We start from the raw sequence: 24,289 nt of genomic DNA on the forward strand, positions 1-24,289 counted from the left end.
CTGTCACCAGAGGACGGCAGAGGACGGCAGAGGACGGCAGATTTCCCTGTTGAAAGAGGTGTGTTTTCTGTTGTCCTTTGCTGAAGCTTGAATTGTTTACCGTATGCGGTTGTTTCCTGAGTGAGTTTGAGACTTAGTGTTTGTGGGGGTTTTCTTCTTCTAGTGTACTGTGATCCTGCTGCTACTGTTTATCAGTGAAGTATTATGTTTATCCTTAACCCTGATTCCTCGTCTGGTCTTTAATCTGCACCTGGGTCCAACCTCACCACGTCACACACAGTGTGGTCTACACTGTGCACATCGTGAAACTATGAGACATGAGATGAATAAGGCACTAGAGGGACATTTACTGTTTGCAACTGATTGTAACTCTCTCAATTCTAGTGCAGTTAGAAATAAACTTTCATGACTCATCTGAAACCCCCTCTTAAATTCTTTCTCAGACCAGGGACCAGGTCCTACTGCTTTTCAGTGACTAGGAAAACAGTTGTTCCGCAACAACAGATCTATTCATAGCTAATATACTGAGTCGCTCAGTCTTAATTTGGAATGTGGAACAGCATGCGTACCGAAGGTGTAGCGCTAGAGCATTCAGCAAGGCAAGCAACCCATGTAAAAAAAAAACTTCTCTAGGTCTGCTCTCTTATTTAAATCATCAAATGGAACGTCTGGACGTACCGAAAAAAGTAGATCAGCCACATTAGACAATGGCCATGAACAGTGTCTCAACTATCTGTGGGATATGTCACACACACTATCTTCAGAGAAGATCACTCAGATGAAAAGCACAAGCCAAACATTTATACTTGACATTTCTTTATATCCTATTCCCACTCCTCCGTGTGTGATCAAATTACAACTCTGCCGTCAAGTAGGAGATTTTGTTCCTGGATAAGTGTCTAAACAAACTGCAGGTTAAAGATATATAAACCACAGAGTTATCATGGGAAATCGTCCTTTCACAACGACACTATGAAAGACAGTTATTATGGCGTTGCCAAGTTATACTTGTAGGGATGGAGATAAACAAAGAAAATGTAGTAAATCAGGCATTCCAAGATCCCTCTAATACACATTGTTTCACAGTAATGTTGATTTCTGAAGCATTGGCCTGTTGCCGTGGATATAATAGACAGTCTCACTACTCCCCCTGGTGGGTGAATGCTGAAATCCCTGGCAAGGTTTGTGGGCGATGGTAGAGAAGTGCTGTGGTATTCGAGGTTGATTGGCACACACAGTCTGTTTAAAGCCATCTGTGATACATTCAGTTAAAAAAAGGAAGCGGTGCCAGACTGTGAGACAAAACTGATTGTCTGTCTTGTTTCGATGAACACAACGACAATGCGGTCTACACTTCATACCCTTCTCACAGTCTCTCTGTTGGCATGTAAGTCTTAATCTCTGTAAACCATGAACCTCAGTCAGGTAAAACGAATCAATCCGAAAAAACTTTAAGGAAATGTCTAACGCACTCTTCTGTTTGTCCGAGACTGGCGCACTATTGAGGTCCCACTAACGTGTCCGCGATTGTGTTTCTGTTGCCTGCAGTGTGTGATGGCGTCATGGAGACAGTGGTTGGTGTTGCAGGTAGGACGGTATCTCTGACCTGTAGGTATGACACCGCTACCCTGGGTCTGACAGAGGTGTGCTGGGGGAGAGGAGCACAGCCGTCTCTCTTCGGCTGTGAGAACACAGTCATTGTTACTAATGGAGTAGAGGTAACCTACAGGAGGTCCTACAGACACAGGTTACCAGGGAAGCTTCAGAGTGGAGATGTCTCTCTCATTATCTACAACGTCGGAGAGGGAGACTCTGGGTATTACCACTGCCGTGTGGCGCTATCAGGACTGTTCAACGACCTGACGCACACCGTTCATTTAATTGTTCGACAAGGTGAGAATATACAACTGTTATCATGAATACAAAGGTTAAGGCTGGGAATTGTCAGGGACCTCACAATGATACACTACATGGCCATGGGTATGTGGACAACTGTTCGTCGAACATCTCATTCCTAAATCATGAGCATTAATATGGAGCTGGTCCCCACTTTGCTGCTATAACAGCCTCTACTCTTCTTGGGAAGGCTTTCCACTAGATGTTGGAACATTGTTGCGGGGACTTGCTTCCATTCAGCCATAAGAGCATTAGTGAGGTTGGGCACAGATGTTGGGCAATTAGGCCTGGCTCAGAGTTTGCGTTCCAATTAATTCCAAAGGTATTCGATGGGGTTGAGGTCAGGGCTCTGTGCATGTCAGTCAAGTTCTTCCGCAATTTGACAAACCATTTCTGTATGGACCTCTCTTTGTGCATATTATATATATATATATTATATATTATATTATATATTATATATATATAAGTAGCCGAATCCGCTCATTTGAAGGGGTGTCCATATACTTTTGACCATGTAGTGTATTTAGGTGCCAATATGATATGAATTCAGATTCTCACGATTCTATATGTATAATGATTCGTTACTGTGATTTTATTGAGATTTGATGTTCTAAACATATTGCTCAACACAGAGTGCATTTGGAAAGTATTCAGACCTCTTGATTTTTTCCACATTTTGTTACGTTACAGCCTTATTCTAAAATGGATTAAATAGTTTTTTCCCCTCATCAATCTACACACAATACCCCATAATGACAAAGCAGAATTTTTTTCAAATGTATTAAAAATAAAAAAGTATTCAGACCCTTTACTCAGTACTTTGTTGAAGCACCTTTGGCAGCGCTTACAGCCTCGATTCTTGGATATGACGCTACAAGCGTGGCACACCTGTATTTGGTGAGTTGCTCCCATTTTTCTCTGCAGATCTTCTCAAGCTCTGTCAGGTTGGATGGGGAGCGTCGCTGCAGAACTATTATCAGGTCTCTCCAGAGATGATCGATCGGGTTCAAGTCCGGGCTCGAGCTGGGCCACTCAAGGACATTCAGAGACTTGTACCGAAGCCACTCCTGCTTTGTCCTGGCTGTGTGCTTAGGGTCGTTGTCCTGTTGGAAGTTGAACCTTCGCCTCAGTCTGACGTCCAGAGCGCTCTGTAGCAGGTTTTCATCAAGGATCTCTCTGTGTTTTGGTCTGTTAATCTTTCCCTCGATCCTGACTAGTCTCCCAGTTCCTGCCACTGAAAAACATTCCCACAGCATGATGCTGCCACCACGATGCTTCACAGTAGGCATGGTGCAAGGTTTCCTCTAGATGTGCCGCTCAGCATTCAGGCCAAAGAGTTCAATCTTGGTTTCATCAGACCAGAGAATCTTGCAAGTTCTTTGAAGAGTATTGGTGGTTCCAAACTTCTTCCATTTAAGGCTGTGTAAGATCTATTTGACCAAGAAGGAGAGTGATGGAGTGCTGCATCAGATGACCTGGCCGCCACAATCACCCAACCTTTTGTTATATAAAAAAAAAATGTATTTCACCTTTATTTAACCAGGTATGCCAGTTGAGAACAAGTTCTCATTTACAACTGCGACCTGGCCAAGATAAAGCAAAGCAGTGCGACAAAAACAACAACACATAGTTACACATAAACAAACAGTCAATAACACAATATAAAAATCTATGTACAGTATGTGCAAATGTAGAAGAGTAGTGTGGTAAGACAATAAATAGGCCATAGAGGCGGAATAATTACAATTTAGCATTATCACTGGAGTGATAGATGTGCAGATGATGATGTGCAAGTAGAGATAGTGGGGAGCAAAAGAGCAAGAAGATAAATAACAGTATGGGGATGAGGTAGTTCAGTGTGCTATTTACAGATGGGCTGTGTACAGGTACAGTGATCGGTAAGCTGCTCTGACAGCTGATGCTTAAAGTTAGAGAGGGAGATGTAAGACTCCAGCTTCAGTGATTTTTGCAATTCGTTCCAGTCATTGGCAGTAGAGAACTGGAAGGAAAGGCGGCCTAAGTAAATGTTGGCTATGGGGATGACCATTGAATTATACCTGCTGGAGCTTGTGCTATTGGTGGGTGTTGCTATGGTGACCAGTGAGCTGAGATAAGGCGGGGCTTTACCTAGCAAAAATGTATAGATGACCTGGAGCCAGTGGGTTTGGCGACTAATATGTAGTGAGGGCCAGCCAACGAGAGCATACAGGTTGCAGTAGTGGGTAGTATATGGGGCTTTGGTGATGGATGGCACTGTGATAGGCTACACCCAGTTTGCTTAGTAGAGTGTTGGAGGCTATTTTGTAAATGACATTGCCGAAATCAAGGATCGGTAGAATAGTCAGTTTTACGATGGTATGTTTTACAGCATGAGGGATGGAGGCTTTGTTGCAAAATAGGAAGCTGATTCTAGATCTAATTTTGGATTGGAGATGCTTAATGTGAGTCTGAAAGGAGAGTTGACAATATAACCAAACACCTAGGTATTTGTAGTTGTCCACATATTCTAAGTCAGAACCGTCCAGAGTAGTGATGCTAGTCGGGCAGGCGGGTGCGGGCAACAATCGGTTGAAGAGCATGCATTTAAAAAAAAGAAAATTGGTAAATATATATAACCATATACATCAATGTAATATGACTAAATAGTTAATCAGGGTGATTTTTCCACAAATAGATGGTAGCAAGATCTTATCTAGTTTTGCTAACTTTATATAAATATTATTGGAGTGAGATAGTTTCTTTCTTTTGAGATTCGTATACCGAGTATGTCCACATCTCCGTCAGACCATTTAATTGATAAACGACATGGTAATGTAAAATTATAACTGGCTATACTTATTTCACCACTTACCATAATGAGACACAACTTTCAATTCTATTTATTAAAATATATGTTTGTAAACGTACCATCAAAAAGTAACATGATGATTGAGTGTCTATATACTGTAGCTGTACCATGATATTTGCATTGCTACTAAGTAAACCTCCAATTGGTCCCAACTATTCCACCCTCTAAAAGCCCTCCTCATCCCGAGTTGGGTTGTCATCCCAATGCCCGGCAGACAACCCCCGACCCCCCGTTTCCCATAGCCCTGAAGAGACTGGGATCCATCCTTCGAAAAGAGCACACAGTGCCATTTACAGAACAGCAGTAGATCAACTGCCAAATCTATTTCCAACACCCTTACCTCGATTTGTATTATATATAGCCATCAATATATATATATATAAGAATCCAGTTTCTTATTTTACATAATTAGCTATTAATATTTGTAGTAATGTAGGCAATTTATGAAATGAATTTTACCTCACCAGTCTCGCCATTATCAAAATTACATTATTACAAGCAATTATTATATTAGCAAACAATTGTTGTTAATCATCTTCTATTGTCCCTAACATCTTTTACTCCTTTGTGGGATACACACATACACATACACCCACACACACACTCATTCATACACACTCAACCCTTTCACCCCACACAACCATAGGCTTACATTCTCAACAGTTGCACCATCCCAGAGCCCAACTCAAGAAAGGTCTTGATTTACAAATGCATTTACAGTTGCAGCCGTATGAGAAGATGGAGGTCAAATGTACACCTTTTCCCTGAAACACCCACAACACGGTCCCCCGTATTGACCATATTCCCAAGCATCTCCATGCAGTCAGACTTTTGATATTGTGCCTCTAGGGCCACAATAATATACCCCCTCTCTGAATGTCCGAGTGTGACCCCCTCCCCATGGGTTACTGCAGCTAGTGTTTCCAGCACTGCCACTACATGGGTGGGGGCACCCCACCGGAATCCCCACCGCCTAGGTACAAGGTCGTCAAGGTTCTCATTAGCAGCTTTGAGAATGTCCTTGTATAGTATGCTCTCCCTTTAGGGGGCTTTGGCTTTGCAGGACCAAGCAGGCTCAGAATCTTGAGGGGGCAGTGCTGCTCTTGGTCTCTGACCGCATTCTGGCTGCATACAGACCGCTTACAGCAGGCCCATAAAACAGTTAGGGACTTCTCCTGAGTATCTGGGTCATTCAGGTGGGTGTCCAGTGTATAGGGTTGTGGACCGTTCCATCAATATAGGATCATAAATTAATTAATGAAATATAATTGATTTGAAAAACGTTGTTCCCCATGATAGGACAATAAATAAGTATGTATAATTCATTATAAAAAGTTTATCCAGCATCTGAACAACATTGAAAGCTCTGCTCACAGCAGGGGTGTCTTTTATGATTGATGCAACACTGAGCTTTAATGTAGTTAATCAAGCAATGTCATCTGTTGGTCTCTTCTCACTAAACAAATGTGTTCAGTGTTTTTTAACATGTTAGAAAGCTGTACAGATGCATCTTTCAGTCTGCATTCTTGTAATAAAACGTCAGCTTATTTTTCCCGCAAACACATGCTTGTGAATATTTCCTGAAATCTTTCCCGGACTACCTGTCTTGGTTTTCTGAGATGTGGTACAGTACATTGGTTCTGGCATATGCAACCATTTCAGACACTGTAAGGACATCAGGGTTTGGGGAGTGTACTAAAGCAGTGAATAAAACAAACTTAGGGAGGAGGCTTCTAATGTTAACATTTATGAAACCAAGGCAAGGCGTCCGGGCCTGTTGAAACCACTTCGGACGGTTATGTCGGCAGACCAGTCGATGATAGATCTGCGGGGGACCGTGTCGGCAGTAAAGGGTCCAGGCCTTTTGTACCCCAATAATTGGCTGGTGGACCTCTTTGGCTAGCCAGGAGATGGGCCTAGCTCCAGGCTAGCTCCAGGCTAACTGCTTCTTGCTTTGGTGCAGAGATGTTAGCCAGGAGTAGCCACTCGGATAGTAGCTAGCTAACTGAGATTATACAGTGTAAAGGTTCAGAGCTTGCTGTAGGAATCCAGAGATGTGGTACAGAAAAAGCAGTCCAATATGCTCTGGGTTGATATCGCACTGTGCAGACTGGCAGGAATTGACCTGGTTGAGGCTGGCTTATGTCCTAGTTAACGGTGGGGACCGCTAGAAGTGGCTAACTGACTACTAGCTATCAGCTAGTTAGCTGGCTAAATTCTGTTCAGGGTTCCGGTTCTAAAGTATAAAAATAGCAGCTCTGTACCACATTGGGTGAGGTGAGTTGCAGGAGAGTATATTCAGTTCGTAGAAGGAAAGTGAGATTAAAGTATATACATAAGAAATGTAAATATATACGAAGAAAACGATAAACACTTTACAGGACGGGACAAGACAAATACACGTCTGACTGCTACGCCATCTTGGTGTAGATACACACGTCTGACTGCTACGACATCTTGGTGTAGACACACACGTCTGACTGCTACGACATCTTGGTGTAGACACACACGTCTGACTGCTATGCCATCTCTGTTCCTCTGGTAATGTAAAAGTTAACCAATGCCCTGCAGCCCCCTTTGACCTCAACCCAATTGAGATGTTTGGGATGAGTTGGACTGCAGAGTGAAGGATAAGCAGCCAACAAGTGCTCAGCATATGTGGGAACTCTTTCAAGATTGTTGGAAAAGCATTCCAGGTGAAGCTGGTTGCGAGAATACCAAGAGTGTGCAAGTTAAAGGGTGGCTACTTTGAAGAATCTCAAATATAAAATATATTTTGATTTGTTTATCACTTTTTTGGTTACTACATTATTCCATATATGCTATTTCATAGTTTTGATGTCTTCACTATTATTCTGCAATGTAGAAATTAGTCAAAATAAAGAAAAACCTTTGAATGAGTAGGTGTGCCCAAACTTTTGACTGGTACTGTAACAACAATATACCGATATGTAGATGTATTGATTTTCCTCCCCATCACAAATAGTGTGGCTTCATGAATGATTATTATGTTGCAATAAGGGCCACCGCAACTACGCAAAATGTGCACTTTTTCCAGAAACAACAAGTCTATAAAAACCATAGTTATAATTTTGAAACCGTCTGTAATATCACCTTATTTAATGTTTTTAAATAGAAATCAAAGTTGTTGTTTTCTACTCCTGTAGCACCTGTCGTACCAACTGTCATCCCAACTGTCGTACCAACTGTCATCTCAACAGTACCAGCCCAACTCCTGCCCATCACAGACACACCTGGGTCCTCTGTTATACCAGAAAATAACAAACAAGGTATGTTTTGTCTGTCACTGTCTTTAACGTAACCTCGTGTTTCTCCTTATAGTTTGAAGTTTCCTTCAATGTGTTAGGCTATATGTTTGTAAACAAAATAATATCCCATAAAATCTATGCTTTCATTTCTAGCACCTTTTGTCACATCACAACTGCCCCAGCAGTGTTGTGTTTTTAAACAGAAATATATGTGGTGGTTTTTTTAACTCCTTTAGCACCTCTTATCCCAACTGTCATCCTGACTATTGTCCCAACCGCGACAGAAGAACAACCACTGCCCATCACAGAAACATCTGGGTCCCCTTTCACACCAGAGAAGAGCAGAGAAGGTATCTGACATCAACACCAACACTGAATATGTTTGATAAACCTGTATTGCACATAAAGATAGATCAGAAAAAGTCATTGATACTACAGTTAGTCAAGGTTTGAGATGTCGGCATATTTTTTCTTACTAGGTGAGCAAGGTCCCGATATCCTTTATGACTGCACTACAGGCCCAATAATAGGTCTTGTCAAGGGAATTAAGGTACAGTGCTACTGGATATGAAGCAAATTATATCCAAAATGTCCCGAAGCTACATACAACCAGAATATTGTACATAAAAACCTAAATGCCTTATGAGCTATAATGTAGCAAAATGCTAATCTTATGCAAATACATTTCTGTTTCAACTTTGTCTTCAATCACTGTGCCTGAAGCAAAACTATGACTGTAACCCACAGCAGAAAATGGCATCTCCATCTCTGGATAGCTACATAGGACACACTGTCCGAGTGGGAGCCATCGCCTTCATCCCTGGTCTGATCCTAGCAGTTCTTCTTCGTGAGTGGTGGAGCAGTCACAGCAATTACATTTATTTCATCAATGATGACATGAATATAATACTTTTCTTGTTCTATCAGGGCATTAGCTTAATCAATGTGTTGCAACGGTCTGTTCCTGATCCTATTGTACCAATTCTTTGTTCAGGGGCTAATCATGTTAGAGAAGAATTTAGCTGCTTAAACAGTTTGCCTCTAAAAGTGGATGTGAAAGTGGTGACTCCCGTTATTTCTGCATAGTGTGCATTAAAAGTCTGTCTGGCTCCTCCCCCCTGCATCTAGGTCTCAGACGGTCCAGAAATAGCCGAGTCAGAGGAGAACCTGCCAGTTCCCCAAGTGTCAGCAGCAGGAACCCTAGAGCGGAAATACCCCTCAGTCACCACGATACAGATGCCTGGATCTATGATGCTCCTACAGATGTGTTGACTCATCAAAATACATGATCATGTGTACTATTTCACTCAATAATTAATTCAAGTATAGAGAGAACTAAAACAATTTAGCGTAGGCATACTCAGTTCTTCAGTTTTTCAACACGTTGTGACATTGCCAATGTAGGACCACTCATAAGAGGTTACTAACACTGAGTTGCACCCACCCCACCTACTATTATTCCCTGTTTAAAGGCACTTACATTTTTTTGTCTTGCCCATTCACCCTCTGAATGACACACATACATAATCCATGTTCCAAGGCTTAAAAATGATCTATCAACCTGTCTCCTCCCCTGCATATACACTGATTGAAGTGGACAAAGTGCCACCAATGAGGGATTATTGCTTTCAGCTCGATTCACCTTGTCAGTCTATGTTATGGAAAGAGCAGGAATTGTTTATGTTTTGTATACTCCGGCTATGTTATCTAGCCATGTTTTTGTGTGATGAGGTGTAAATGAAAGGATAAATAAATACCACTCAAGAGAAAGTTTGTTCCCTTGAGACTTGATTCTGCACTAACATAACATTAAATGCAACCTTCAACAGAATTGACATGAACAAATGGTTTTGGTTTTAATATCTTTTCAATAAAGAACTTTATGAACCTTCCAAAAACCTGTGCAGTTCTGTGTGTTATATTATTTGGATGATGTGTGGCCTCCCCCCCCAAAATTACCACAATGACCATCTCTGCCTTTCTGAGTGCAACGGAAACATCTGAAAGCAGATGTCAAGTAGATGAAGTCATGTGCTCAGGAGGTTTGACTTTATTAAAGAGAGAGAGTTCAGATGACTGTGCATATATGCAGTTGGTGTTTGAATGGCGAAGGGTGAAGTGATATGACCCTATCATGGAGACTCACTGTGCTTTAGGCTGGTTTCTCCTCTGTCTACTTTCAGGTAAGTGATTCACGATGGTAGCATCTCTTTTAGGCTGGTTATTTACTTGATAATACGTGAATTCATAATTTACAATTGAAAGTATCTCTGTCCTCCTCTCCCTCCCTCTTTTCCAGTCAGTGAATGCATTGACCCAAAAGTCATTGGTATTGAGGGCCAGAATGTCACTCTGCCATGTAAATATAACACCATAAAGCAAGGTGTATCAGCCATATGCTGGGGGAGAGGAGCCATACCGAACTCTGGTTGTAACAAGGAAATTATCTCATCTGATGGCACTAAAGTGACATGGAGATCTTCGGTTAGATATCATTTATTCGGGGTGCTGAAGACAGGGGATGTCTCTCTCACAATCCTCAATGTCACTGAAAAAGACTCGGGACAATACGGCTGTCGTGTGCATGTTTACGGATTGTGGAATGATGAGAAATATCATGTCAACTTGAAAATTGAGAAAGGTAAGAAATGCACAACATGCTATGTTATTCAGTAACTTGATGCTGTACAGGTGATCTTTGTCAGCCTAATGAGTGACATGATTTCTTAGCATCTATACTTTTCAAGCTGAGCAGTTAGTATTGTATTGCTTTCTGATTTCAGCACCTGTCCCGACAACATCTCAGGCTAAAGTGACCATAACTCAACAGACCATGGACAACCACACACACTGTATGGAACAGAGAGCACAGAATAACATCAGTCCATCAAAATCATACTTTTATATCGTTTTTAGTGCAGCATTATTCTTACATCTGAAAATAAAACCTGTAAATTCCTCACTGTGTAGGTCATGTGACCACAAATTCCACAGAGTATTCAGACACATCCACGCCACTTTACAGCGAATCCATTTTGGTATGCATAGTTCCACATTACAAATTCTGGCAAATAAGAAATCCCACTGTGTGATCTGGTACTGTACCGAGATGTCATTTTAACTGAATCCGTGATGTTAACAGGAGCAGATGACAGGTCATAAGCTGCCTGTGATCGTGGTGTCCATTCTACTGGTTCTGACAGGGGTGGTGATTATGTCTGTACTTGTCATCTTGAGTAAGTACACACATCTCTACATTTGCCTGCATATTAAGTACTAATTCTCGTGAATATATCCCTAAGGGTGTTGACAGTGTTACAAGAAGTAAATAGTTAAATAGTTTGCTATTTAAGTTTTTCTGAATACTCTAACACAGTCTTTGTTGACGTAATTACAGGAAAGCGATGGAAAACAATTGCTACGGTAGTCCAAATGTAAGTATGCTAATCATGACTGTATTTCTTCCAACTGACAAGAGTAGATGAAATACCGCAATATGCCAATAGAATAACTGAGTCAAAGTGCAATGTCCCTCCATGAGACATGTCTGCCTAATTAGCAAAAACATTATGGCAACTGACCTGAGGTAATACTGAAACTTTGACTAATGAGACCCAAGAACACAACACTCTGAGGAAGTGAAACAACCGGGCTTCTTCTGAACACTCATGTGAACATCTTGTGAGCCATTGCTACTCTTGTCTGTGTCGTTAAGAAATATGACTTGAGATTACCTAACTGGCCAGTAGGTCATTGCTTTTAGAATCTAATAAACATTACACATACAGTATTCTCCGGGCTGTGTCACAACCTGCCGTGATTGGGAGTCCCATAGTGCAGCGCACGATGGGCCCAGCGTCGTCCGGGTTAGGGATTGCCCGGGGTAGGCCGTCATTGTAAAATAAGAATTTGTTCTTAAGTTCTTAACTGACTTGTCTAGTTAAATAAAGGTACAATATTTTGGGGGGAAATGCTCCATAGTCACAATGCAGAGCAAAATAAGTATCTTAAATCAATACAAACTTTATGTGCTATGTCAGCTTGTACACTAAAGCTCAAACTTTTCTCAGTATTAATTCATCTGGATTGGTGAAATCACTAGAGTGGAACTAAGCAAAATATAATGCAGTCAATAAAAGCATGCATGTCTCCCTTGGCTGTGTATTTACTGTTCTTTCCTTTATCAGACCAGAGCACTCTGGCAGCTCAGTCCTGTACAGCAACTCAGAGTCCAGCTTGGGTGTGCATACTCGAGAGATGGCGGTGGAGAACGTCTATCAAATAGATGACAACGAGAGAGACGACTATGAGGAGTGCCCCCGACAAAGCATGGACACATCACCACAGTCATGCTGTTAACACGCGGTAGCTCTGTGTTTACAGGGCTGAGTCTGAACTTATAGGTTAATGATTCAACCAGACAAGACAAGCTACAACAAAATCAGTTGCTTATTGGTGGATAAATGAGTAAAAATTTACTTGATTTGTATATTTCAAATGTTTGTGTGAAAGGAAAAGCTCACTAATATGGCTATCTATGTGTATTCAGCACTAACAGTGTAGGTTTCAATTACAATGACTGTATTTTCTTGATGTAGTAAGCCATTGTTGCGCCTAGGTCCTTCCACGTCAAAATAACAGCACTTACAGTTTATCGGGGCAACTATAGCAGGGCAGAAATTTGACAAACTGACTTGTTGGAAAAGTGGCATCCTGTGACTGTGCCACGTTAAAAATCTCTGAGCTCTTAATTACGGGCCATTCTACTGCCATTGTTTTGTCTATGGAGATTGCATGGCTGTGTGCTCGATTTTATGCACCTGTCAGCAACGAGTGTGGCTGAAGTAGCTGAATCAACTCATTTGAAGGGGTGTCCGGATATTTTTGGCCATGTGGTGTACTTAGGTGCCGATCAAATCAAATCAAATTGTATTTGTCACATACACATGGTTAGCAGATGTTATTGCGAGTGCAGCAAAATGCTTGTGCTTCTAGTTCCGACAGTGTGGAAATATCTAACACGTAATCTAACAATTCCACAAAACTACCTAATACACACAAATCTAAGTAAAGGAATTGGATAAGAATACATACATATCAATATATGGATGAGCAATGACAGAACGGCATAGGCAAGCTGCAATAAATTGTATAAAATACAGTATATACATATGAGATGAGATATGCAAGATATGTAAACATTATTCAAGTGGCATTATTAAAGTGACTAGTGATCCGTTTATAAAAGTGGCCAATGATTTCAAGTCTGTATGTAGGCAGCAGCCTCTCTGTGTTAGTGATGGCTGTTTAACAGTCTGATGGCCTTGAGATAGAAGCTGTTTTTCAGTCTCTCGGTCTCAGCTTTGATGCACCTGTCAGTACCTCGCCTTCTGGATGGTAGCAGGGTGAACATGCAGTGGCTCGGGTGGTTGTTGACCTTGATGATGTTTTTGGCCTTCATGTGACATCGGTTGCTGTAGGTGTCCTGGAGGGCAGGTAGTTTGCCCCCGGTGATGCGTTGTGCAGACCTCACTACCCTCTGGAGAGACTTATGGTTGTGGGCGGAGCAGTTGCCATACCAGGCGGTGATACAGCCCAACAAGATGCTATCGATTGTGCATCTGTAAAAGTTTGTGAGTGTTTTAGGTGACAAGACAAATTTCTTCAGCCTGAGGTTGAAGAGGCGCTGTTGCACCTTCTTCACCACAATGTGTGGGTGAACCATTTCAGTTTGTCCGTGATGTGTACTCCGAGGGACTTAAAACTTTCCACCTTTTCCACTGCTGTCCCGTCGATGTGGATAGGGGGCTGATCTCTCTGCTGTTTCCTGAAGTTCACGATCATCTCCTTTGTTTTCTTGACTTTGAGTGAGAGGTTGTTATCCTGACACCACACTCTAAGTGCCCTCATCAATATGTATTCCGATTCTCAGTATTCTATATGGGTTCATTCTTGTTTCATCAGACCAGAGAATCTAGTTTCTCATGGTCTGTTAGTCCTTTACGTGCCTTTTGGCAAACTCCAAGCGGGGTGTCATGTGTTTTTTACTGAGAAGTAGCTCCTGTCTGGCCACTCTACCATAAAGGCCTGATTGGTGCAGTGTTGCAGAGATGATTGTCCTTCTGGAAGGTCTCCCATCTCCACAGAGGAACTCTGGAGCTCTGCCAGAGTGACCATAGGTTTCTTGCTCACCTCCCTGACCAAGAATAATACTGAGCCCCCCCCCCCCCCCCCGATTTCTCAGTTTGGCCAGGCGGCCAGCTCTAGGAAGAGTCTTGGTGGTTCCAAACTTCTTCCATTTAAGAATGATGGAGGTCAATGTTTTCTTGGGGCCCTTCAATGCTGCAGAAATGTTTTGGTACCCTTCCCCAGATCTGTGCCTCAATTTCAAGTCTCATAGCAAAGAGTCTGAATAATTATGTAAATTAGGTAATTATGTTTTTTACTTTTAATACATTTAAAAACATGTCTTAACCTGTTTTCACTTTGTCTTTATGTTGTTTTGTGTGTAGATTGATGTAACGTAACAGAATATGGAAAAAGTGAAGGGGTCTGAATACTTTTTGTATGCACTGTATGAGAACCAGCCATGGGAAAACAAGTTTGATCAGTCATGGAAATAAAAGTGATGAACACGCTATGAAGGAAACATACTGGAGTTTTCGTGCAGGTACAGCCAACTAGCACAAAAACAATATTGCAATATTGTCAAAATGATAGGGCACAATATAGCATCGAAAATTATATACCGATATGTAGCTGTATTGATTTTCCTCCCCATTTGTGGCTTCTGTTTCATTGACGCATGAATCATGGATGATTATTCTGTTGCAACAAGGGCCATCGCTACTATGCAAAATGTGCGCTTTTTCCAGAAACAACAAGTCTATAAAAACCAGTTATAATTTTGAAACCGTCTGTAATATCACCTCATTTAATGTGTTTTTAAATAGAAATCAATGTTGTTGTTTTTACTCCTGTAGCAACTGTCATCCCAACTGTCATCCCAACTGCACCAGCACAACTACTGCTCATCACAGAAACATCTGGGTTTCTCCGCCCTCTAGCATAGGCATACTCAGTTCTTCAACACGCTGTGACGTAGCTAATATAGGACCACTCATAAGGTTACTAATACTGAGCTTTTTGTCTGGCCCATTCACCCTCTAAATGGGACACATACACAATCCATGTCTCAAGGCTTAAAAATCCTCCTTTAACCTGTCTTCTCCCCTTCATCTACACTGATTGATGTGAATTTAACATGTGACATCAATAAAGGATCATAGCTTTCACCTGGATTCCCTGGTCAGTATATGTCATGGAAAGAGCAGGTGTTTTTAATGTTTTGTATACTCAGTGTGTGCTATCTAGCTTTAGTTTCTTGTGATAAGGTGTAAATTAAAGTGTAAATTAAAATAAGAATACTGAATAAATACCACTGAAGAGAACGTTTGTTCCCTGGAGTCTTGATTCTACAGTACACTACAAAACATGAAATACAACCTCCCACAGAATTGACATGAACAAATGGTTTTGGTTTTAATTTATTTTCAATTAAGAACTTTGTGAACTTTCTAACATCCTGTGCAGTTATGTGTGTTATATAATATGGAAATTGAAACCTACAAAAAAAATAACCACACTGACCATCTCTGCCTCTCTGAGTGCAACGGAAACATCTGAAAGCAGATGTCAAGATGAAGTCATGTGCTCAGGAGGTTCGAGTTTATCAAAGAGAGAGAGATGACTGTGTATATATGACTCTGACTGTTCAGATGACTGTGTATATATGCAGTTGGTGTTTGAATGGCGAAGGGTGAAGTGATATGACCCTATCATGGAGACTTCCTGTGTTTTAGGCTGGTTTCTCCTCTGTCTACTTTCAGGTAAGTGATGCACGATGGTCCCATCTCTTTTTGTTCAAGAAGGTTTAAGAAAATATTTACCAAATAAACTAAAGTAAAAAATCATTAAAAGTAACACGATATTATTATGTTATTGTGAGGTCTACACTTGTTGTATTCGGTGCAAGTGACAAATAAAGTTTGATTTGATTTGATTTTTAGGCTGGTTATTTACTTGATAATAAGTGAATTCATAATTTACAATTGAAAGTATCTCTGTCCTCCTCTCCCTCCCTCTTTTCCAGTCAGTGAATGCATTGACCCAAAAGTCATTGGTATTGAGGGCCAGAATGTCACTCTGCCATGTAAATATAACACCATAAAGCAAGGTGTATCAGCCATATGCTGGGGGAGAGGAGCCATACGGAACTCTGGTTGTAACAAGGAAATCATCTCATCTGATGGCACTAAAGTGACATGGAGATCTTCGGTTAGATATCATTTATTCGGGGTGCTGAAGAGAGGGGATGTCTCTCTCACAATCCTCAATGTCACTGAAAAAGACTCGGGACAATACGGCTGTCGTGTGCTTGTTCACGGATTGTGGAATGATGAGAAATATCATGTCAACTTGAACATTGAGAAAGGTATGAAATGCACAACATGCTATGATATACAATAACTTGATGCTTACAGGTGATCATTGTCATTCTGATGAGTGATATTGTCACGACTTCCGCCGGAGTCGGTCCCACTCCTTGTTCGAGCAGCGTTCGACGTCACCGGCCTTCTAGCCATCACCGATCCACTTTTTATTTGCTTTGTCTTTGTTTTTTACACACCTGGTTTCAATTCCCCCATTACATGTTCATTATTTAACCCTCTTGTTTCCCCCATGTTTGTGTGCGTGTTTGTTTTATTGTAGGCTGTATCTGACGGCTGGTATTTTGTTACCGGATTTTGTTATTACGCCAGTTTATTTCGTGGTACCGGTATTTTTCCAGCACCATAGTATTGTGTTTATACTGGTGTTTTCTTGAATTGAATACATTGTGCATGTAACGATCTGAGTGTAATGGGTGAGGAGTCAAGCGCAGGAAGCAGAGAGTTCAGGTGAGTGCTATTTTAATGCACCGACAAACGGCGAACATAAGCCAACCCTCACGAACACACAGGGCGTAATGAACACACAAATGCCCCCAAACAGGGGGACTTAAACGGTCTAGGGAAAACCCACAAAATGGGAAAAACACAAAACCCATAGACGTGCACACAAGTGCACTAAAACAGATGGTCACAATAATTAATCCGCACAAGGAACTCTGCGGGCCGGCTGACTAATAAAGCCTACTACCTAATTCAAAACAGGTGCACTCAATCAACACATAAGGAGGGGGAGGAAATAATCAGTAGCAGCTAGTAGGCCGGCGACAACGACCGCCGAGCGCCACCCGAACGGGAAGGGGAGTGTCCTTCGGTCGGAGTCGTGACAGTACCCCCCCCCTTGACGCTGGCTCCCGCAGCGCGCCGACACCTCAACATTGACGGATCCAAAATGTCCCTGGTGGGTACCCAGCACCTCTCCTCCAGACCGTACCCCTCCCAGTCCACGAGGTACTGCAGGCCCCTCACCCGGCGTCTCGAGTCCAGAATGGCCCGTATCGTATACGCCGGGGGGGGAGGAGGGACCTCCAGTACCTCACCGGGGGACCAGCTACCACCGACCTGACGAGAGACACATGAAACGAGGGGTTAATACGATAATAGGAAGGGAGTTGTAATCGATAACACACCTCGTTTATTCTCCTCAGGACTTTGAACGGCCCTACACACTGCGGCCCAAGCTTCCGGCAGGGCACGCGGAGGGGTAGGTTTCGGGTCGAGAGCCAGACCCTGTCCCCTGGTACAAACACGGGGGCCTCACTGCGGTGGCGGTCAGCACTCCTTTTCTGCCTCCAGGTCTCTTTTGAGCGCTGCACCCATTCCTCCACCGCAGGAGCCTCGGTCTGGCTCGGATGCCACGGTGCCAGGACCGGCTGGTACCCCAACACACACTGAAAGGGGGATACATTAGTAGAGGAGTGGCGTAGTGAGTTCTGGGCCATTTCAGCCCAGGGGATGTATCTCGCCCACTCCCCTGGCCGGTCCTGGCAGTACGACCGCAGAAACCTACCCACCTCCTGGTTTACTCTCTCCACCTGCCCATTACTTTCGGGGTGATAACCGGAGGTCAGGCTGACCGAGACCCCCAGACGCTCCATGAACGCCCTCCATACTCGGGACGTGAACTGGGGGCCCCGATCAGAAACGATGTCCTCCGGCACCCCATAGTGCCGGAAGACGTGGGTGAATAATGCCTCCGCAGTCTGTAGGGCTGTTGGGATACCGGGCAACGGGAGGAGACGGCAGGACTTAGAGAACCGATCCACAATCACCAGAACCGTGGTGTTGCCCTGAGACGGGGGAAGGTCGGTCAGGAAATCTACGGATAGATGTGACCATGGCCGTTGTGGAACGGGGAGGGGTTGTAACTTCCCTCTAGGAAGGTGCCTAGGAGCCTTACTCTGGGCAAATACTGAACAGGAGGAGACATAAACCTTAACGTCCCTAGCCAAGGTAGGCCACCAATACCTCCCCCGAAGGCTCCCCACTGTCCTCCTCACCCCAGGGTGAACCGAGGAGGGTAGCACGTGAGCCCACCGAATCAGTTGGTCCCGAACACCAAGTGGCACGTACCTCCGCCCCGCCGGACACTGAGGAGGCGCGGGTTCAGCCCTTAACGCCCGCTCGATGTCCGAGTCCACCTCCCATACCACCGGTGCCATCAGCTTTGAGGCCGGAAGGATGGGAGTAGGTTCGGTGAACCTATCCTCCGTGTCGTAAAGGCGGGACAGTGCATCCGCCTTCACGTTCTGGGAGCCCGGTCTATATGATAAAGTGAACCGGAATCGAGTGAAAAACATGGCCCACCTTGCCTGCGGGTTCAGTCTCCTAGCTGCCCGAATATACTCCAGATTTTGATGGTCGGTCCAGATGAGAAAGGGGTGCTTAGCCCCCTCAAGCCAGTGTCTCCACACCTTCAGAGCCCTGACCACCGCTAACAACTCCCGGTCCCCCACATCATAGTTACGCTCCGCTGGGCTGAGCTTACTCGAGAAGAAAGCGCAGGGGCGGAGTTTTGGTGGCGTACCCGAGCGCTGTGATAGCACGGCACCCACCCCAGCCTCGGACGCCTCCACCTCCACTATGAATGCTAGAGAGGGGTCCGGATGCGCCAACACAGGTGCATCCGTGAACAGCGCCCTCAACCTGTTGAAAGCTCTGTCCGCCTCTGCTGACCATCGCAACCGCACCGGGCCCCCCTTTAGCAGTGAGGTAATTGGAGCCGCTACCTGGCCAAAACCCCGGATAAACCTCCGGTAGTAGTTGGCAAAACCCAAAAACCGCTGCACCTCTTTTACCGTGGTTGGAGTCGGCCAATTACGCACGGCCTTACTGCGGTCACCCTCCATCTCCACCCCCGAGGTGGAAATGCGATAACCCAGAAAGGAGACGGCTCGTTTGGAGAACACACACTTCTCAGCCTTGACGTATAGGTCATGCTCCAGCAGTCTACCAAGCACCTTGCGTACCAGAGACACATGCACGGCGTGAGTGGCTGAGTAGATCAGAATGTCATCGATATAAACAACCACTCCCTGCCCGTGCAGGTCCCTGAGAATATCGTCTACAAAGGATTGAAAAATGGCTGGAGCATTTTTTAACCCATACGGCATGACGCAGTACTCATAGTGGCCCGATGTGGTACTAAATGCAGTTTTCCACTCGTCTCCCTTCCGAATACGCACCAGGCTATACGCGCTCCTGAGATCAAATTTTGTGAAGAACTGCGCTCCCTGAAAGGACTCCACTGCCGTAGCAATGAGAGGTAGTGGGTAGCTGAACCCCACTGTGATGGCATTTAGACCTCTATAATCAATACACGGACGCAATCCTCCCTCCTTCTTCACAAAAAAGAAACTCGAGGAGACGGGTGAAATGGAGGACCGAATGTACCCCTGTCCCAGAGACTCCGTGATATATGTCTCCATAGCCAACGTCTCCTCTTGGGACAATGGGTACACGTGACTCTTGGGAAGCGCAGCGTTACCCTGGAGATCTATCGCACAATCCCTTCCCGGTCGATGTGGTGGTAATTTAGTCGCCTTCTTTTTACTAAAAGCGATTGCCAAATCGGCATACTCGGGGGGAATGCTCACTGTGGGACCCTGGTCTGGACTTTCCACCGAGGTGGCACCGACGGAAACTCCCAGACACCTTCCAGAACACTCCTCTGACCACCCCTGGAGAACCCCCTGTTTCCTCAAAATTTTAGGATTGTCCCGGGCCAGCCAGGGAATCCCTAACACCACTGGAAACGCAGGCGAATCAATAATATAGAGACTGATACGCTCCTTATGATTCCCCTGCGTTACCATGTCTAGTGGAATCGTGGTCTCCCTGACCACCCCTGACCCTAATGGCCGGCTATCTAGGGAGTGCACGGGAAAGGGAGAATCTATCGGCACAAGCGGAACACCTAATTTAATAGCAAGTCCGCGATCCATAAAGTTCCCAGCTGCGCCTGAATCGACTAGCTGGGAAGAGGGAAAAAATTTAAGAAAAAAAATCAAAACAAACATGTGACCAACAGGGGGTTCTGGGTGAGTTTGGTGCTGACTCACCTGGGGTGATCGAGAAATGTTCCGCCTGCCATCTCGACTCCCAGACGGACCCCCCCAGCACCGATCGGCCATGTGTCCTCTCCGACCACAGTTGGTGCAGAGGGAGCCTCCTCCTCCGGTACCCCTCGGCAAAGCCCCTCCCAACTCCATCGAAACAGGAGTGGTGGTGCTGGGTGGTGGAACACACAGGACCCTCTCCGAACGCCCGCGGGCAGCCAGCAGATTGTCCAGTCGGATGGACATGTCAATTAGCTCATCCAATGAAAGAGCGATGTCCCGACACGCTAGCTCCCTGCGGACGTCCTCCCGGAGTCTACACCTGTAGTGGTTGATAAGGGCCCTGTCGTTCCACCCGGATCCTGCTGCCAAGGTACGGAACTCGAATGCGTAATCCTGGGCGCTCCTTTTCTCCTGCCGAAGATGGAATAGTCGTTCTCCCGCCGCTCGGCCATCTGGAGGATGGTCAAACACGGCGCGGAAGCAGCGAGAAAACTCGGGGCAGTGCTCCTTAGCTGAGTCTGGGCCATTCCAAACTGCATTTGCCCACTCCAGAGCACGACCCGTGAGGCAGGAGATGAGGACATTCACCCTTTCCGCTCCCGAGGGAGTAGGTCTGACGGTGGCCAGGTACAGTTCTAGCTGGAGTAAGAACCCCTGGCACCCTGCTGCCGCTCCATCTTAGACCCTCGGGAGCGTAAGACGGAGGGTGCTGGAGTAGGGAGATGGGGAGTCCTGAGGAGGGAGGGCCGAAGGTGGAGAGTGGAGACCGCTTCTCTTCCATCGGTCCATTCTCTCCATCACCAGATCCATCGCCGTTCCGATCCGATGGAGAATGGTGGTGTGATGTAGAACCCTCTCTTCAATCGATGGGAGGGGAGTGGCTGTTGCTCCTGCTGACTCCATTCCAGTGGTGCGGGATTCTGTAACGATCTGAGTGTAATGGGTGAGGAGTCAAGCGCAGGAAGCAGAGAGTTCAGGTGAGTGCTATTTTAATGCACCGACAAACGGCGAACATAAGCCAACCCTCACGAACACACAGGGCGTAATGAACACACAAATGCCCCCAAACAGGGGGACTTAAACGGTCTAGGGAAAACCCACAAAATGGGAAAAACACAAAACCCATAGACGTGCACACAAGTGCACTAAAACAGATGGTCACAATAATTAATCCCGCACAAGGAACTCTGCGGGCCGGCTGACTAATAAAGCCTACTACCTAATTCAAAACAGGTGCACTCAATCAACACATAAGGAGGGGGAGGAAATAATCAGTAGCAGCTAGTAGGCCGGCGACAACAGTCGTGACAGTGCACGCATCTCGGCTCTCCTGCGCCTGACTCCTTTCACCAGTTACCCACAGCCTTGACATATATTATGATTTCTTAGCATCTATATTTTTGAAGCTGAGCAGTTAGTATTGTATTGCTTTCTGATTTCAGCACCTGTCCCGACAACATCTCAGGCTAAAGTGACCATAACTCAACAGACCATGGACAACCACACACACTGTATGGAACAGAGAGCACAGAATAACATCAGTCCATCAAAATCATACTTTTATATCGTTTTTAGTGCAGCATTATTCTTACATCTGAAAATACAACCTGTCAATTCCTCACTGTGTAGGTCATGTGACCACAAATTCCACAGAGTATTCAGACACATCCACGCCACTTTACAGCGAATCAATTTTGGTATGCATAGTTCCACACTACAAATTCTGGCAAATAAGAAATCCCACTGTGTCATCTGGTACTGTACCGAGATGTCATTTTAACTGAATCCGTGATGTTAACAGGAGCAGATGACAGGTCATAAGCTGCCTGTGATCGTGGTGTCCATTCTACTGGTTCTGACAGGGGTGGTGATTATGTCTGTACTTGTCATCTTGAGTAAGTACACACATCTCTACATTTGCCTGCATATTAAGTACTAATTCTCGTGAATATATCCCTAAGGATGTTGACAGTGTTACAAGAAGTAAATAGTTAAATAGTTTGCTATTTAAGTTTTTTGAATACTCTAACACAGTCTTTGTTGACGTAATTACAGGAAAGCAATGGAAAACAATTGATACGGTAGTCCAAATGTAAGTATGCTAATCATGACTGTATTTCTTCCAACTGACAAGAGTAGATGAAATACCGCAATATGCCAATAGAATAACTGAGTCAAAGTGCAATGTCCCTCCATGAGACATGTCTGCCTAATTAGCAAAAACATTATGGCAACTGACCTGAGGTAATACTGAAACTTTGACTAATGAGACCCAAGAACACAACACTCTGAGGAAGTGAAACAACCGGGCTTCTTCTGAACACTCATGTGAACATCTTGTGAGCCATTGCTACTCTTGTCTGTGTCGTTAAGAAATATGACTTGAGATTACCTAACTGGCGAGTAGGTCATTGCTTTTAGAATCTAATACACATTACACATACAGTATTCTGGCGCACAATTGGCCCAGCATTGTCCGGGTTAGGCTTTGGCCGGGGTAGGCCGTCATTGTAAATAAGAATTTGTTCTTACGTTCTTAACTGACTTGTCTAGTTAAATAAAGGTAAAATATTTTTGGGGAAATGCTCCATAGTCACAATGCAGAGCAAAATAAGTATCTTAAATCAATACAAACTTTATTTGCTATGTCAGCTTGTAAAGCTCAAACTTTTCTCAGCATTAATTCATCTGGATTGGTGAAATCACTAGAGTGGAACTAAGCAAAATATAATGCAGTCAATAAAAGCATGCATGTCTCCCTTGGCTGTGTATTTACTGTTCTTTCCTTTATCAGACCAGAGCACTCTGGCAGCTCAGTCCTGTACAGCAACTCAGAGTCCAGCTTGGGTGTGCATACTCGAGAGATGGCGGTGGAGAACGTCTATCAAATAGATGACAACGAGAGAGACGACTATGAGGAGTGCCCCCGACAAAGCATGGACACATCACCACAGTCATGCTGTGTTTACAGGGCTGAGTCTGAACTTATAGGCTAATGATTCAATTGGACAAGACAAGCTACTATAAAATCAGATGCTTTTTGGTGATAAATGAGTAAAACTTTACTTGATTTTGTATTTTTTAAATGTTTGTTTGAAAGGAAAGGCTCGCTAGTATGGCTATCGATGTGTATTCAGCACTAACAGTGTAAGTTTCAATTACGATGACTGTGTTTTTTGTATGTAATAAAAGGTACAAAGAATGGCTCAAAAGCAATTACTTTTCTCTGAAGGAGCCTTTTCTGTCCCCTCCATCTCCTCTAACCATGACATTTAGCTTCACCCATCTGCAACAGGAACCAGGCATAGAAAGGCAGCTAAATGAAAGGTCAAACATAACCACAGCTTTCTTCACACATTGTCTCCACCCAACTTTGCACTGTACTGTCTTATTCAAACCCAACCTGTTGCATGATAATGAATAAAAACTCTAACTTGAAACTCAAACATGTCTTATTATTGATAGGTTAGCACTGTTGTTCCACTTATACATTGTAATAAACTACTAAAAGCCCTAACAAAATCAATTTAAGGATTTTGGGCACTGGCCAGCCAAGCTATTACTAGCCTAAGGCTAGGGGATAGCTTTTAAAAAGTCCATCCCTGTGTGCAGATATGTACACTGTGTACCGTGAGAGATGAGCCTCCTAACCCATCAATGTAGTTTTTTTTAATGCTGGAAAATGCAGATGGAAATCCCATCAAC

General features: G+C 44.1%; 3 protein-coding genes across 4 annotated transcripts; all 3 read left to right on the forward strand.

Annotated features, from left to right (window-relative positions):
• The first annotated feature begins 1,243 nt into the window (after positions 1–1,243).
• havcr2 (hepatitis A virus cellular receptor 2) lies at positions 1,244–9,904 on the forward strand. 2 transcript variants are annotated; one of them, XM_046306946.1, is made up of 7 exons: positions 1,244–1,387; positions 1,549–1,893; positions 7,912–8,034; positions 8,250–8,363; positions 8,493–8,563; positions 8,761–8,860; positions 9,142–9,904. In XM_046306946.1, exons 1-7 carry the CDS (start codon positions 1,327–1,329, stop codon positions 9,300–9,302), a joined length of 975 nt encoding a protein of 324 aa, XP_046162902.1. In that variant the 5' UTR covers positions 1,244–1,326; the 3' UTR covers positions 9,303–9,904. The 2 variants fall into 2 exon arrangements, with proteins under 2 accessions (XP_046162902.1, XP_046162903.1); XM_046306947.1 differs by having other exon boundaries at positions 8,764–8,860.
• A 169-nt stretch (positions 9,905–10,073) lies between these two features.
• On the forward strand, positions 10,074–13,237 carry LOC124000518 (T-cell immunoglobulin and mucin domain-containing protein 4-like). Its single transcript, XM_046306930.1, has 7 exons — positions 10,074–10,196; positions 10,313–10,654; positions 10,797–10,865; positions 10,984–11,051; positions 11,156–11,249; positions 11,411–11,447; positions 12,201–13,237. Exons 1-7 carry the CDS (start codon positions 10,148–10,150, stop codon positions 12,370–12,372), a joined length of 831 nt encoding a protein of 276 aa, XP_046162886.1. The 5' UTR covers positions 10,074–10,147; the 3' UTR covers positions 12,373–13,237.
• A 2,533-nt stretch (positions 13,238–15,770) lies between these two features.
• LOC124000519 (T-cell immunoglobulin and mucin domain-containing protein 4-like) lies at positions 15,771–24,004 on the forward strand. The gene is made up of 7 exons (XM_046306931.1): positions 15,771–15,902; positions 16,166–16,507; positions 22,027–22,095; positions 22,214–22,281; positions 22,386–22,479; positions 22,640–22,676; positions 23,379–24,004. The coding sequence occupies exons 1-7, from the start codon at positions 15,854–15,856 to the stop codon at positions 23,578–23,580; spliced, it is 861 nt and encodes a 286-aa protein (XP_046162887.1). The 5' UTR covers positions 15,771–15,853; the 3' UTR covers positions 23,581–24,004.
• The last annotated feature ends 285 nt before the right edge of the window (positions 24,005–24,289 follow it).

The sequence above is a fragment of the Oncorhynchus gorbuscha genome, linkage group LG16, assembly GCF_021184085.1.
Source record: "Oncorhynchus gorbuscha isolate QuinsamMale2020 ecotype Even-year linkage group LG16, OgorEven_v1.0, whole genome shotgun sequence".
Classification (NCBI taxonomy): Eukaryota; Metazoa; Chordata; class Actinopteri; order Salmoniformes; family Salmonidae; genus Oncorhynchus; species Oncorhynchus gorbuscha.